The sequence below is a fragment of the Callithrix jacchus genome, chromosome 9, assembly GCF_049354715.1.
Source record: "Callithrix jacchus isolate 240 chromosome 9, calJac240_pri, whole genome shotgun sequence".
Taxonomy (NCBI): domain Eukaryota; kingdom Metazoa; phylum Chordata; class Mammalia; order Primates; family Cebidae; genus Callithrix; species Callithrix jacchus.
The window spans coordinates 66,816,336-66,831,514 of NC_133510.1; the positions used below are offsets into that span (position 1 = coordinate 66,816,336).

At 51.3% G+C, this 15,179-nt stretch overlaps 1 protein-coding gene across 1 annotated transcript; it reads left to right on the top strand.

Annotated features, from left to right (window-relative positions):
• The first annotated feature begins 885 nt into the window (after nucleotides 1–885).
• On the top strand, nucleotides 886–15,179 carry KRT77 (keratin 77). The gene is made up of 9 exons (XM_035256690.2): nucleotides 886–1,548; nucleotides 6,619–6,833; nucleotides 8,402–8,462; nucleotides 9,053–9,148; nucleotides 10,103–10,267; nucleotides 11,979–12,104; nucleotides 12,223–12,443; nucleotides 12,883–12,917; nucleotides 13,393–15,179. Exons 1-9 carry the CDS (start codon nucleotides 976–978, stop codon nucleotides 13,659–13,661), a joined length of 1,761 nt encoding a protein of 586 aa, XP_035112581.2. The 5' UTR covers nucleotides 886–975; the 3' UTR covers nucleotides 13,662–15,179.

Below are 15,179 nucleotides of genomic sequence, written 5' to 3' on the forward strand. Positions count from 1 at the left end.
TCAATTTGTGTTTTTGCAGGGATTTAATTCTATCATTTCCTTTTGGCAGGAAAGGAGATTATATATATTTTCAATTGTCTTTAAGAGGTAATTCATTTAATTCTATTTTACAAAAGTATTACCTATAAAGGACCGGAAATGATAAAACAGAAAGAGAGATAGTTAGGGATGGTTTGTCTTCTGGTCTAGAAGACAGTATTAGGTACTGGTAGATGCTCAACAAATCTACAGCCGCAGACTTCTGGTGCTGAAGGACCTGGTGTGGTTTTGTATTTGAGGAGTCTGAGGTTTATTAAGCAACATACGACATGAATGACCTTGGCAGAATCCGTGGGCCTCCACTTGTACTCAGTGACCACAATACTGCACTTGCATGTGAGAACACTTGGGGTGCGCGTGGTGATGGCAGCTGCAGGGAGCAGAAGCAGTGTGTGGGGAGATCGGAACAAAACTTTTGCCCCATTGGGACAATGCTATGACAGAAAGTGTCTCCACCTTTGTCCCAACTGTGGTCCTGAAGTTTCTAGACACCATCTAACTTTGCCCCAGATCTCCCAGGCACACCCCAGAAACAAACAACTCAATGGTGGAGTTTCTTAGGAAGAGATGAACTGATGATTTGGGGGGAATCTGTATAGGAGTTTCCAGCAACAAGATCCTGAGAGATTATTGCACTCTGATCTCTAAATGGCAGGAGATGAATGATAAACGATCGAGTTGGGGAAGTCTGTCTGCAATCTAATTCCTGCAACTCATAGGTGTGAGGTTTTAAACAGATGTTGCTGGCAGGCAAACCAAACATCAATACTCCCCTTTCAGGATTCTAAAAGTGCCCAGCCCAGCAATGTGTGTGTGTATATATAGAGACGGAGCCAGATCCCTTCCAAAGGAGTCAGAGCTCCTTTCCTCTCTGGTCTCTGCCTCCTTCCTGCGAGACTCTTTCTCTTGTCTGCTTCTCTGGATGCTCCAGCAACCATGAGCCGCCAATTTAGTTCTCAGTCTGCGTTTAGCTCAAGGAGCAGGCGGGTTTATAGTACCAGCTCTTCTGCAGCCTCTGGTGGTGGGAGTCGGGCTGTGGGTTCCGTATGTCACGCTCAAGGGAGGTGTGGTGGTGGAGGATATGGGAGCTATGGAAGGGGGTTTGGCTCTAGGAGCCTCTACAATCTGGGTGGCAGCAAAAGCATCTCCATTAATCTACTGGGGAGGAGCGCCAGTGGTTTCCGCCAGGGTTGGGGAGTAGGAGGATTTGGAGGGGGCAGAGGCTTTAGGGTTGGCAGCATTGGGGCTTGTGGCTTTGGAGGGGGTGGCTTTGGAGGTGGTGGTTTTGGAGGAGGTGGTTTTGGGGGTGCTGGATTTGGGGCTAGCAATTTTGGGCTTGGGGGGTTTGGTCCTTCTTGTCCTCCTGGAGGCATCCAAGAGGTGACTGTTAACCAGAGTCTCCTAGAGCCACTTCACCTGGAGGTGGACCCTGAAATTCAGAGGATCAAGACCCGGGAGCGGGAGCAGATTATGGTTCTCAACAACAAGTTTGCCTCCTTCATTGACAAGGTGAGCACCATAGGGGCAGGGAGGGTCTTTAGTCACTGACCAATGACTGAGAGGGATTGCACCCTGCCACGTCTCAGCACATCGTGCTGCTTCAGCTTGGTGATACCTGGGACCTTAGGAAAAAATTTACCTCATTAGGGCTTCAACTTATCTTTTTGCAGGGATTTAATTCTATCATTTCCTTTCGGCAGGAAAGGAGATAAGCAGTGTAAAAATATTCAATGGATACATGGTGTTGGTGTAGTACCCTCATTCTCATTCACAATTATTAATTTTCCATCCACCCATCCACCCACGCACCCATCTATCCATCCATACACATCTACACAATACATTTACACACACACACACACACACATACACACACACTTATCCATCCATTCACTCATTCTTCAATCTAATCATCCATCCATCCACTCATTCTTCAATCTATTCATCCATGCATCCACCCACCCACCCATCCACACAATCCATTTACACACACACACACATACACACACACTCATCCATCCATTCACTCATTCTTCAATCTAATCATCCATCCATCCACTCATTCTTCAATCTATTCATCCATGCATCCACCCACCCACCCATCCACACAATCCATTTACACACACACACACACACACACACACACACACTTATTCGTTCATTCACTCACCCATCAATCCACCCAACTATCCGCCCACACATCCATTCACCCATCCAGCCCACAAATATTTTCTAGATAGGCCAGACACTGTGCCAAGTGCTACAGGTGACTAAGACACAGGTCCTACCACCAAGGAGCCCACGTCTAAAGGGGAGAGAATTACAACAGTGTGTGCGAAGTGTGTGAATAGGTAGTACTCTCTGGGCCATGGTAGTTCAAAAGAGGGTGTCATGAGCTCTGCCTGCTGAGTCTGGAAGGTCGGGGAAGAGTTAAATGGGTTCTTAGGGCAGAGGGGATTTTCAGGCAGAAGGACCAGGAGGCACAAAAGTGTGACACCTGTAGGGAATTTCAAATGGTTACAATTCCTGGAGAAAATGGCATACCAGGAGGCGCAGGAGAGAAGTGGAGATAAAGCCACAGAGCCAGGGCAGGAGAAGCAGGCAGGGCATGGTGAATATCCTGGTGGTGGGTATCTCTCTGGGCTAAAGCCAATAGCATGCAATATGGGGTTCTGTCTGAGTTCCCCCTTTTGGCTCATCAAGGGCCAAGGATGGGCCAGATGGAGACACAGAAGCCCCTGTTCCTAGTTCTCCGTTGAAACCTCAGATTAGGTACCAAGCAGCAGACTGGCTAGACTGGCGAACTAGCCATGGTGAAGACCTACCCTAACATCTCCTTTTGTCTGGAGGTGGAGGCATAGCGGCCACTGGTACCTCCCCAGGATGAACTTTGTCTTCAGGGATGCAGTGGGAAACCCCACGGAGCACCAGGGCCGCTTGCACACTCAGTGACTTTCCCTCAGTCCCCACAGGAGTTCAGTGCTGAGGCCAGAGCTTGACCTGTGGCCTGACTGCAGGGTAGCTGTGGCCAGAGGCCATGCTGGCTGGCAGGGCAGACCTCTGATACCTGGGCAGATGCTGGGGATGGGACAGTGTATGAGTGGGTTGAGGAGGGTGATTGTGCTGAGGCCCAGAGGCTGCTGAAAAGGAGCACAACACAGCAGTGTGCTCTCGTGGCTTCTGATCATGCTGCGTGGGAAATTTGGCTAAGTATCACCACACTTCAGGCACAGGCAGGGGTCAGAGGGTTTCACTGGAGCAAGGAGTTGCTACTGGGAGGTCACGGCTGGGCCAAGAGAGGAGCAAGGAGAAGAGAGGGCTGGGAAATCACCAGAGGCCACTGGCAACTGACCTCCTGAGGCTCATCTGATGATGGCCCCTGCCATGAACAGGGTGTCTGCCAGTTGTATAGCATGGGGCAGAGGGCAGAGGCTAACATGCAAGAGATCTTGGCCTCCTGTTCTTCTAAGGGCCTATGAAGACTATGAGGAGAGGCTCCTCAGCCAGGTGGGCTACGGCCTGGCTGGAAGTGGGAAGGCTTCTATGACAGATGACTTCTGACTCTGCTTTCCATACTGGTCTTCCTGCTTTCACCCTTGACCCTATATAGCCTATTCTCGACACTGCAGCAGAGCCATCCTTTAAAAGCTTGTCACACGGCTCTTCCACTGGAACCCTTCAATGCCTTCTTGTCTCAATTGGAAGAAAAGCCCAAATCATACAAGGCCTTATATTATCGGCCCTTCAACTCACAGCTGCTGCTAACCCCGCACTTGCATTTGTGGAATCAAATCACATTGCCCTCCCTGGGTGGAACAGCTTTCAGGCTGCAATGGCTAGTGAGCAGAGTGAGGCCTGGAAAATAGCCCCCGGCTGCCAACTCATTGCTGCCTGCAGTCTCCTGCGCCCCTCTGCCTCCTCTCCTGCTTTCCTCTTGCTCACCAGCATCCAAGGCTCCATTCTGTCTCCAGGTCTTTGCACTTGCCATTCCCTCTGCTTGGAACTCTCCTGCTGAAAGAGAGGCCCAGCCTCCTCTCTCACCTCCTATGGGTCTTTGCTCAGATGCTACAGTTTCAGTGGGGTCCTTCCTGACCACCACCTCTGCGTTCCTATGCCCAGCCCTGTGTTACTCCATAATCCCTGCAGCCCTGTCAGGCACTGTGTTTTTTGCATGATTATTTTGTTACATTATCCTCTAAATAGAATGTGAACTCGTAGAAAGCAGGGATTTTGTCTGCTCTGTTTATTACCGAATCCCTAGCACCCAGAATAGTGCCTGGCACATGAGAAATGCTCAATAAATAGTTGTTGGATGAAAAATTGGGTCGGCCCATCAGGGGTCAGGGCTGGGTGCTCAGAGAGTGGATATGGAGCCAAAGGCTTTCTAGAACCAGTGACAAGGGGACAGAGCCTCAGGAAGGAAGGGAGGGGCCCAGCTCTTCACCTTGGACACTGGTCTGGCCTTGCTTAGCTGACCCTTAGGCCTCTATGCCAGGGGTGGCGAGTGGCCTGGAGAGCCCACAGCAGCAGGCAATTCTAAAACCTCTGCACTTCATGAGTGCACAGAACTTTCTGTCTTCTCTGTGTTGGGCGCTGTGTGTCTATGGGTCCACTGTGTCCTCTGAAGAACAAAGTAGACATTGGCCCGCCCTCACAGGGTCCCAGTGCAGCCCGGGACACAGATGCTCACACACTGCCACATGACTGCAAGTCTCAGAGGATCTAGAAAGGGAAGAAACAAGGGGCCGCCAAGGGGACACACTGATGGGATGTCACCTCCACCGAGGGCTAAGGCAGAGTAGGAGTTTGCTGGGCAGAGCTGGGAAGACCTGGGGTGCTGGGGGCACTGGGAGGTCCCTGTGCAGGGGAGGCCACTGAAGTAGAGGGTGGGTGAGAAGGCAGCTCAGCAGCGTGCTTCATCCCATCTGTGCTAGCTGAGCTGCCCTTGAGTTTTGCTGGTGGGACAGGCCAGGAGTGTTTTGAGGAACCTGGGGAAAAAACACAATGGCTTTCACTGACTGGCCTGTGGTTAAGGTACTCCCTGTAGCCAGACTCTGCATTGGCAGTTTGGGTGGCCTGATGGGAACCACAGTGTCTGCTATGAGTTCCTGGGATATTGCGGGTGGGTACCTGGGATACAGCCAGAGTTGTCTCACTGCTCCCTCATTGTTTTATGTGGAGACTGTCCACAGGACCACAACAGTCTTTCTTTTCGTCCCTACAACGCCACTGCCACTGAGTGCAGTGAATGAGTGCTGAATTGACTGCTCCACTCCCTGGGAGTGCCACCACAGAGTAAAAATAGAGAGTGGCAGGAATTTCTCATGGTGTTGTAAGCTCTGCTGACAAGCCTGGGAGAGCTGCTTGCCTAATCTGCTTTGATAAGGCTGGCAAAAATGAGCCATGGGAGATGGTGTTGTCTGCAAACATTTTCCAGCCTAGAGTCAGAATCCAAAGGGAGCTAACTAGCATTGGCCCCTCAGACGGGCAGTGTCTCAAGGGCCGGGGAACGTGGGGGACCCTCGTTAGTGTCACATAGGAGGGGAGTGTCTTCACGGTTCCATTCTGACCACACAAAGCAGTGGGTTCGCCCCTTTGCACATGCCCAGGGGAGGCACCGGTATAAAGGAGTCAGATTGTGGAGGGTGTGTGTTTTTGTGCGTGCGCTCCAGTGTGCACCTGAGCAGAGTCCGGAGGCTGCACCACTGCTTCTATCAGGGCATCGGAGCGGAGGCTCTGTGACCGAAGCGTGTGACCGGCAGAGGAGAGGTGGATGCTCGCTGGTCATTACCATGCGGAGGACAAGCCACGCACTTTGCACAGCCAGTCACCTCACTGGACCCTCATCTAACCTTCGTATCCACAGTTTTGGGAGAAGAGGCAGTGAAAATACCGGGAAATAAAAAAGTGGGTAGTTCTCAAACACCTGAAAACCCAAAGTCCTCACTTTGGGGCACTTGAACGCATTAGACTTTAAAAAAAATGAGAACATTTGCCTTAAAATTCTGTCTTCATCATAAAAGCATTTAAATGAGTTACTTTCCTGACAAACATCCTGACAGACAGCAGCGGTGGTGGCGGCCGCAGGGCAGGGGCACCCAACCAAGTTTGCTCAGTAACTCGTTTGATGTTCTAAGCCAAATTGATCCTCCTCTCTTCTTTCTTCCTCTCCTCTGTCACATAACACATTTTGACCACAAAGTGAAAGGAGACTTTGGGCTTGCCAGTGTCTCAGATGCTCCGGAACACCATTTCCTTAGGTTGGCATGGATAAATTGAGTGTGGAGGCTGAGCGCTCTGTGGTGTAAATGAAGGCACACTGTTGGGGTCGATTTACCTTCAAAACCAGAGTGAGTTTAGTGTTAATTTTAGGCAAGTTGACCTTATAGCCATTGGCCGTCAGAAACCACATTGCCCTCTGTGAGTCTCAATCCCAGAGAAAAGGAAGCTCTCTGATCTTTGGAGGGGCCATCGTGATTCTCTGAGATCTGGATGTGTTGTGGGGCTATGGATCTCACTACTCATGGACGACCTGCTCTGACCCCTGGCCTGGGGTGGACTGGGGTCTCTCGCTCTTAGGTGCGATTCCTGGAGCAGCAGAACCAGGTGCTACAAACAAAATGGGAGTTGCTGCAGCAGGTGGACACCTCAACTCGGACCAACAACTTGGAGCCGCTTTTCGAGAGCTACATCCATGCCCTGAAGAGGCGGGTGGATTTTCTCAATGCGGAGCAGATGCACCAGAACACAGAGGTCAGGAGCATGCAGGATGTCGTGGAGGACTACAAGAGCAAGTGAGACTCCAGGCAGGGCAGAGCAGGGGAGAAGAAGCATGGCTGGAAACTGGTCACAGGGGCAAGACACTCTGCTTCAATGTTTATGTGTAAGGGTGTGGCAGGGAGCGGGGAGGGCAGGGCATGCAGGCTTTCCACTGCAAAACTGCAGGAGGTGCTGTTTTGTATGTGGCAACCCAGGTAGAATGATATTGGGGGCCCACTGTCAATAGTACTGGGTGGGGAGGGGCAGGATAGCTTCATGGAGGTTGGAACCAAATAAGCCTGAGTTCCAGTGTGGGCTCTGCCACTTACTAGCTGCCCACAAATTCATCTTTTTAGCCTCTAGTTTTCACATTTGTGACGTGGGAATAGCAAGAACCTCCCTTGTTGGACTGTTGTGGGTAGATCTGTGGTTCTCAAACTTGAGCATGCATCAGTTTGCTGGAATCAAATTGCTGGGCCCTGCCCCTCGAGTTTTTTATTCAGCAGATCCGGGATGGGGCAAGAATGTTTGTACTTCTCACAGGTTTCCAAGTGATGCTGATGCTCATCGATTGGGGACCACACTTTGAGAACTGCCGGTTTGGATGAATTGATGCTTAATAAGTTCTTAGTATTGTGCGTGCACACCCCCAGCAGTCAATAAGCACTCACTATTATGACTACAAACAGTAGGGGTCACAGGAGTTGTTGAATTCCACATCAGCTGCTCCTGGGCTGTGCAGGCAGCTGAGCCTCTCCCTCCCTCTGCTTCCCCACTTGGGGGCAGAGTGCTAATCTCCCATCACCTTGGCAGGCTTACTGTGTCGTACCAGTGGAGGTCCAAGTATGTGTGAGTCAACAAGAGAGAAATGAAATCCACACTGGAGGTGCTGGTGGGGGAGGGGCGCAGAACTGTAGGTTAAATTTTTTCTCTTTAAAAATATTTAGTGGCCGGGCGCGGTGGCCAAAGCCTGTAATCCCAGCACTTTGGGAGGCCGAGGTGGGTGGATCACGAGGTCAACAGATCGAGACCATCCTGGTCAACATGTTGAAACCCCGTCTCTACTAAAAATACAAAAAATTAGCTGGGCATGGTGGCGCGTGCCTGTAATCCCAGCTACTCAGGAGGCTGAGGCAGGAGAATCACTTGAACCTGGGAGGCGGACATTGCAGTGAGCCAAGATTGCACTGCTGTACTCCAGCCTGGCCTGCAAGAGTAAAACTCTGTCTCAAAAAAAAAAAAAAAAAAATTAGTAAAAGTGGTTGTGATTTCATGTTCTCAATTTTAAAGAATGAATGAGTTTGACACATTTACAAAGGTAAAACATTAAGATAGAAAGACATTCCAGGGGTATTCTCTGTGGCTCTGGGTTTTCCATGTTGGCCTGGGGTCCCCTCTGTTGGCCCAGAGACCCAGGAGTTGGCTCTGCCCTCATCCATGAGAGTGCCAGCCTCTGACAATGGACAGCCAGCACCTTGAGCAGGGTTCTCTGAGTCCAGGACAGCAAAGATTTGGGGAAGTCCAAGCTTTCTGCTGAGAGGAGAAACCTCAGGCAGCCAAGGTCAGCCTGCAGCCTGTCTGTGTTCCTTGCCTCCCCTGACAGGTATGAGGATGAAATCAACAAGAGGACTGGCAGTGAGAATGACTTTGTCGTCCTGAAGAAGGTGAGGGAAAGAGGTGTCTCAAGGGTGGCTGTGGGCCCAGGAGGCTGAGGGGAGTGAGGAATCCTTATGGGATGCTCTGCACAAGGGCAGGGTGGCCTCTGGGGCCAGCTTGCCATGTGTGATGCCTGAATGCAGAGCCCTTACACTGGAATCCACACTGATAATGACTCTTTAGGAAGCCTGGAGTTCTTATCTCTCTGGGGTCCTGAAAGTGAAATTAAGTGAAATGGCCGGTTTGGATGAAATGATGCTTAATAAGTTCTTAGGACTGTGCCTGCACACCCCTAGCAGTCAGTAAACACTCGCTATTGTGACTACAAACACTTTTGAGTGTCGGTTATTTGTGGCCTTGGGACACGGGGAAGGACCTGGAGTGTTGGGTGTGACTGACTGGGATGTGGAGGTTGGTGTCACATCTCCTTCTGGCCAGGAAAACTGGGACTTGTGGGTCCTTTATTTGAGAGAGATGATGACTTTTTTAAGTAAGGAAATAAACCCAGAGTGGCTCTGCTACTTGTCTGAACCACCCAGTGAGCTGGTGGCAGGGAATGCCTGGGCAATAAAGTCAAACTGTTTCTGCTGCTATTCAGGATGTGGACTCCGCTTATGTGAGCAAAGTGGACCTGCAGTCTAGGGTGGACACTCTGACTGGGGAGGTCAATTTCTTGAAACATTTATTTCTGACGGTGAGTGAAGCCTTTATAAGAACCCCCTTTCTTTTCTCACATCTCACAAGGAGTATGGGCTGTAAGGGGAGGCCTGAAACTCAACACTACCCACTAGGGTCTCATCTCCCCAGGTACCCCAACTCTGTGGGCCTGGAGTCAGCCATCCTCTCCACCCCAGTCCTCAGAATCCCCAGGTTGGGGTCATGGAGATGGAAGGCTGGGAGAATCCTGAGTTAGGTGGAGGTGAAACTGTCCCTGGTTCATGGCTTCCGATCTGTCTGGGACATCAACAAGACATATAGGGCAAAACCAACCAGAAATCTTCATTAATTCTGGGGAGCTGATGGAGCTGTTAGGGAACTCTGTGGGAAGTGACAGTGTGAGCCTCACAGGGAGAGGATCCTGACCTTAGTGGTGAGGGATCAAACACTCCACCACTCAGCCCTCTTTTGCCTGTGTCTAACTTGGGGGTTCCTGCTCTGGGCCAGATGCTGTGTTAGAGGCTTATGTTATGGGTATCTGCATTCTATAGATGGGAAAACTAAGGCACTGAGGGACTAAATTACTAGCTTGGTTACCTAGCTAGTCAGTGGTAGAGCCAAGACTCAGAAGTCCAAGTGGCTCCCCAACTGGAGTCCATTCTACTGTCTCGGTGAGCCCATGTAGTTTGAGGAGGAAGCATGCCTGCCAAGGGGCCCAGCTCATGATGGCAGCCAAGTCAGAGCAAGGCAGAGTAGTGGCTGCAGGAGAGGTGGGATGGGGAGATGGTATCTGAAGGGCTCCCGGTTCACGCTCCTTCCTTCCCCCTGTCCCCATGATCTCTCATTACACACAACAACTTCAAGAGCGTTTTCCCAAGACTACCTGGCCCAGGCTTCCGGCTTCCCCCAAGAGCCTTGAGGGAGCAGCAGAGGAAAACTGAGGCCCCCCAAGGAGAGTGGAAGGAGTCAGCCTGTGTGCCATGCCTTGCAGGAGCTGTCTCAGATGCAGACTCACATCAGCGACACCAATGTCGTCCTGTCCATGGACAATAACCGCTCCCTCGACCTGGACAGCATCATCGATGCAGTGCGGACCCAGTACGAGCTGACTGCACAGAGGAGCAAGGAGGAGGCTGAAGCTCTGTACCAGACCAAGGTGGGTGTGGCCCCCAGACCTGGTGCCCGGAAAAAGATTCTTCCCAGAATTGTCTTTCTCTTACTGTATTGTCTTTCTCTTATTTCTAAAGTAAAATATGTTTGTTATACAAATTCTAGAAATGACATGTAAAGATTACCCATCTCTCAGTACCGCTATTAACATGTTAATATCTCTTCTGCCAGTTCTTTGTTGCTATTAGGCTGGTGCAAAAGCAGTTGAGGTTCTTGCCATTACTTTTAATTAAAAGTAAATGTTTGTTGAGAACTCATATGTGTCAGGCACTGCACAAAGTGCTTTACATAATACATATTATTTCATTTAATCCTTACAACAACCAATGAGATAAGAATTTCATTATCACCATTTTAGAATAGATAATATAGAGCATGAGATTAATTTCCCCGAGGCCTTGTAGCTAGTAAATAGCAGAGCCAGAGCTTAATTAAATTCCGCTGTGTGTCTACAAACCCATTCCCCTCACCACTAGAATGATTCTTATTCTTTTTTAAAATAATGTTGTCTATTAAAATATACTCTTTAAAAACTTTTTTTTCTCTCTCTCTTTTTTCTTTTTATTTTGAGATGGAGTCTCACTCTGTCTCCCAGGCTGGAGTGCAGTGGAGCAATCTTGGCTCATTACCACATTTGCCTCCTGGGTCCAAGAAATTCTCCTGCCTCAGCCTCCTGAGTAGCTGGGATTACAGGCGCACCACCACACCAAGCGAATTTTTGTATTTTTAGTAGAGATAGGGTTTCGCCATGTTGGCCAGGCTGTACTTTCCCTTTTACTTATCGAATATGGATACCTTTCTGTGACACATTTTTAACAGCCTGGCATTATGTTGTAAGACTACACCCTCCCTTCTTAGATCAACCTCTATGTGGCGAAGCGGCTGGGCACATTGTTGGTTACTTCTTTACCATAAACTGACCTGGTTGTTTTTGGATAGCGAAGCCTCTGGTTGAAAGGGCCTGGCCGACAGTCCAGTCACTGAATTCTGAACAACTAGCACTTGATGATTGGTTTTTGGATGATCTATGGCCAACTCCAGTACTGGCTGACCTCTGGCCCACTGTCCTGCAGACAGTGTTCTGGGGTGGAATGGATTTTGGCATTAGACTGGGAGGTGAATGGCTAACAGTGAAAACAGCAGAATGCAGATTCCCTGTAGTTGATGCTGCCCCCACCCGCTTCAGAGCCCTGTCCTGGGGGTGGACTTTTGATTGATGGGGCAATACAGACCCAGAAAGAGATGGAGGGGAAATGAGACAGAATGTGGAGCAGGTGGAGGGCCTCTGAGCACCTGAGGTCCCGCCTGACTCCTAGGGAGATCATCCTGGAAAAGGGCTGGAAGGTATGGTGGGGTGGAAAGAGTGAGGGGGTTCAGTGTGGGTAAGGACCAGCGTGAAGGCTTAGATGTGTGAAAAGGAGGTAGAAAGGGCATCACGAAGCAGGTTTGTCTGGCTGGGGTGAGAGTCTTCCCAGAGACTGATGGGAAAGCAGGAGGCTGGGCATGATGTGCATGTGTACACGTGTTCGCAGCTCGGGTGTGGGAGGTTTGGTATAGCTCGGAGTGTGTATGTGGGGCCCACCTCAGCTCAAGGTGGGTGGGAATCTCCCAGGGAAGAGCAGCCCAGACCTCCTCCCTCCTGGAGGGGCTTGTGGTGGGCAGCACATGCTGACCATGATGCTGCCTTTGGCCCCTAGTACCAAGAACTCCAGATCACAGCAGGGAGGCATGGAGATGACCTGAAGAACAGCAAGATGGAGATTGCAGAGCTCAACCGCACGGTGCAGAGGCTGCAGGCAGAGATCAGCAGCATAAAGAAGCAGGTGGGATGGGTGCTCAGGGAGGGCTGACCAAGCCCTGCGCCTCCCGCAACACCACACCCGGCCAAATCAGGCTCTGGAAACACAACCCCAAAATGGTCTCCAACTGTCTCTGGGGCAGATCGAACAGATGCACTCGCTCATTTCGGATGCCGAGGAGAGAGGCGAGCAGGCCCTCCAGGATGCACGGCAGAAGCTGCAGGACCTGGAGGAGGCCCTGCAGCAGTCCAAGGAGGAGCTGGCCCGGCTGCTGCGTGACTACCAGGCCATGCTGGGGGCCAAGCTGTCCCTGGATGTGGAGATTGCCACCTATCGCCAGCTGCTGGAGGGCGAGGAGAGCAGGTGGGTCCAGCAGCTGTGTTCCTGGGGCCAAGGCTTGAGATGCACCCACAAAACTGTGGGACTGGCAACTTGGAGAAACAATGAACCCCACCTTTTTGGGAAGATTGGTAGCCCAGGGTGAGCAGAAACATTCAAATTAGGGACAGAGGCTGTGCTGGTGGGCAGGGTGGGGAGAAGTCATTGTTATCATTCCTCTGCCTCGAAGTAGACTGTCCTTATACCCCAACCCAAGCCACTGAAGCTAGGTATTCACCCCCAATACTAAAAGGCTTCATGAAAACGCTGAAAATTCTCTCTGCCCCACTGGCTTCCTGACCTCTGCTCATGCACACAAATTTCCCTAAGGCTTGGGGACACCTCTGCTCTGGATGTCCTTGGGCCACCGCTTTCTCTCCCCAGGCCCTGTAGGTCTGGCTGACTGTGTGCTTTGGTTTCACAGGATGTCAGGAGAGCTGCAGAGCCACGTGAGCATCTGTAAGTAGCAGAGCTCAGGGACAGAGAGAGGCTGGCAGTGCTGGGTGGAGGGAGGGAAGGGGGAGGCCAGCAGAGAACTGAAAGTCTGGCATTTTGGCTCCCAGTCCTATACAACAGACATCAAAGTAAGTAAGTGTAATGGCAAAGCTTGGAAGAATTCATTCGAAATAATGGTTGTGATTTCAGGTCTGCTTATTTTAATTATTATGATGCCCAGGAATCAGCAGTGGCTAGAACTCTTTAGGGTGCATATTCAATAAACAATGATAATGTGTTGCTGAGAGGCACCCTGGCGTCCCTTTGTAGTGTGAAGAAAACTTTTCAAGTGGGAACACTTTCAACTTTCAATGCATCGGTTTGCAAGTCGATGCCACGGGTGATCGAAAATGGAGGAGGCCGCGGGTGCAGGGGCGGGTGCAGGCGGGGGCCCTGCCCGGTCCCTCTGACTCCGGGTGCACGGTCCTCTTCCCCACAGCGGTGCAGAACAGCCAGGTGAGCATCAGCGGCGGCGCGGGAGGCGGCGGCAGCTACGGCCCAGGAGGCTACGGCGGCGGCGGTAGCTCCCGCGGGGGCGGCGGAAGAAGTTACGGCGGAGGCGGCTCACTAGGAGGCAGTGGAGGCGGTTACGGAAGCGGCGGCCGCGGCGGGAGCTACGGAGGGAGCGGCAGAAGCGGCCGCGGGTCCTCGCGCGTGCAGATCATCCAGACCTCCACCAACACCTCCCACAGGCGGATTCTGGAGTAGTGGCCTCGCTCCCCTTCGGCCACACCTCGCCCCAGCACCCGCGCCCCCCTCTCCTCAAGCCCCTCCCTTCCGCGCCCTTCCCGACCCCCTCTCGTTCCCTTTTCTTGATGGATCTCAGCAATTTTGCCAATAAATTCGACTCTAATGGGGAAGCAGGGTGGGTAAGTCCAAACAGCCACTGTCTGTTTGGAGGGCACTGGCTTGCAGTTGGCGTCACAGCTAGGCACATTCGCAACCAGACTGCTCCGCTGGCCCTGCTGCTGTTCCTGCTCCCACCTTTTTGGGAAGATTGGTAGCTCAGGGTGAGCAGAAACATTCCAGTCAGAGGCAGAGGCTGTGTGAGTGGGCAGGGTAGAGAGAAGTCATTGTTACCATTCCTCTGCCTCCAGGTAGAATGCCCTAATGCCCCAACGCAAGCCACTGCAGCTAGGTGATCCCAAATGCTGAAAGACACCCAGACATTTAGTTTGGCAAGGAGGGAAAGTGCCTGTAGAGCAGACACGGAGAGCTGATGTCTCAGCCCCAGGTTCCCTTTGCTGCACCTGGGCTGCTCTGTGAACAAGAATCCGCCCTCTCCCTCTGGGGCTACAAGGTGATCCCCTTGGGGGAAGATGCTGATTGCAGGGCAAGCTAGCTTGGTAAGGGAAACCCCTGCACCAGCGGCCTGTTCCTGCCTCTTGGTTCATAGCCACATAGGGTCATATTGATGGAGAGTGTAGATTTGCTGCCCACATCAGGTGGGCAGCTGTCCTGTTCTGAACCTCTGTCTCTGGAAGCATTCTCCCCCGTGTAAACAACTCAAGATGGGAGTATTTCAGAGAGCATAAGGTCACGAATCCTTGCCCAGAGGGAAGGCTGTTTTAGCAGTGGAAGGGGGAGTTGATGAACAGGCAGGCATGTTCTGCTTCTGTCCTGTTCCCTCCTAACAGCTCCATTCTTTGGAAGCCTGACCCTTCCTGAGCTCTGCTCCATAACCACTAGGAGAATTGCCCCACGGGGTGGGCACATGCAGCCCAGCTCTGTTCCATCCAGGTGCCGGGGGCCTGAGGAGTCTTAGGATCTGACTTGGGTCTTTGAAGGGTTCCAATCCCAGACAGTCTGGAAGCCGCCCACTTTTTTTCCCCCAGGCAGTTCAATGCCTTTTCCCAGACCTCTCAAGTCCCTCTTGCTTTCTGTTCTCTGTGGATGTGAGTGCTTTGTGAGAATTTGACTCTTAATTTTGAATCTTACAAAAGAGGCTTGAAATGCATTGGAGAGGCCAGGAAGAGGAGAGTAGCAGCCAACGAACAGGCCTTGAGAGAGGGAATGCAGCTCTGCTTCTGAGGTCTGGAGTCACCTTCACTTGCTAGCTGAGTCCTAACACAACGTCCAAGTGTGTGATTCTCCCGGGGCATTGGATGGGCTCAGTGTGGGTCTCTTAGACTGTGTGTGTGACTTCACCATTTCCTCATTCAAACTTGTACTGTCAAGGGGTGGCATTTCTGCTATTTCTATAATAAATTTTTCTGTGATCTGAAA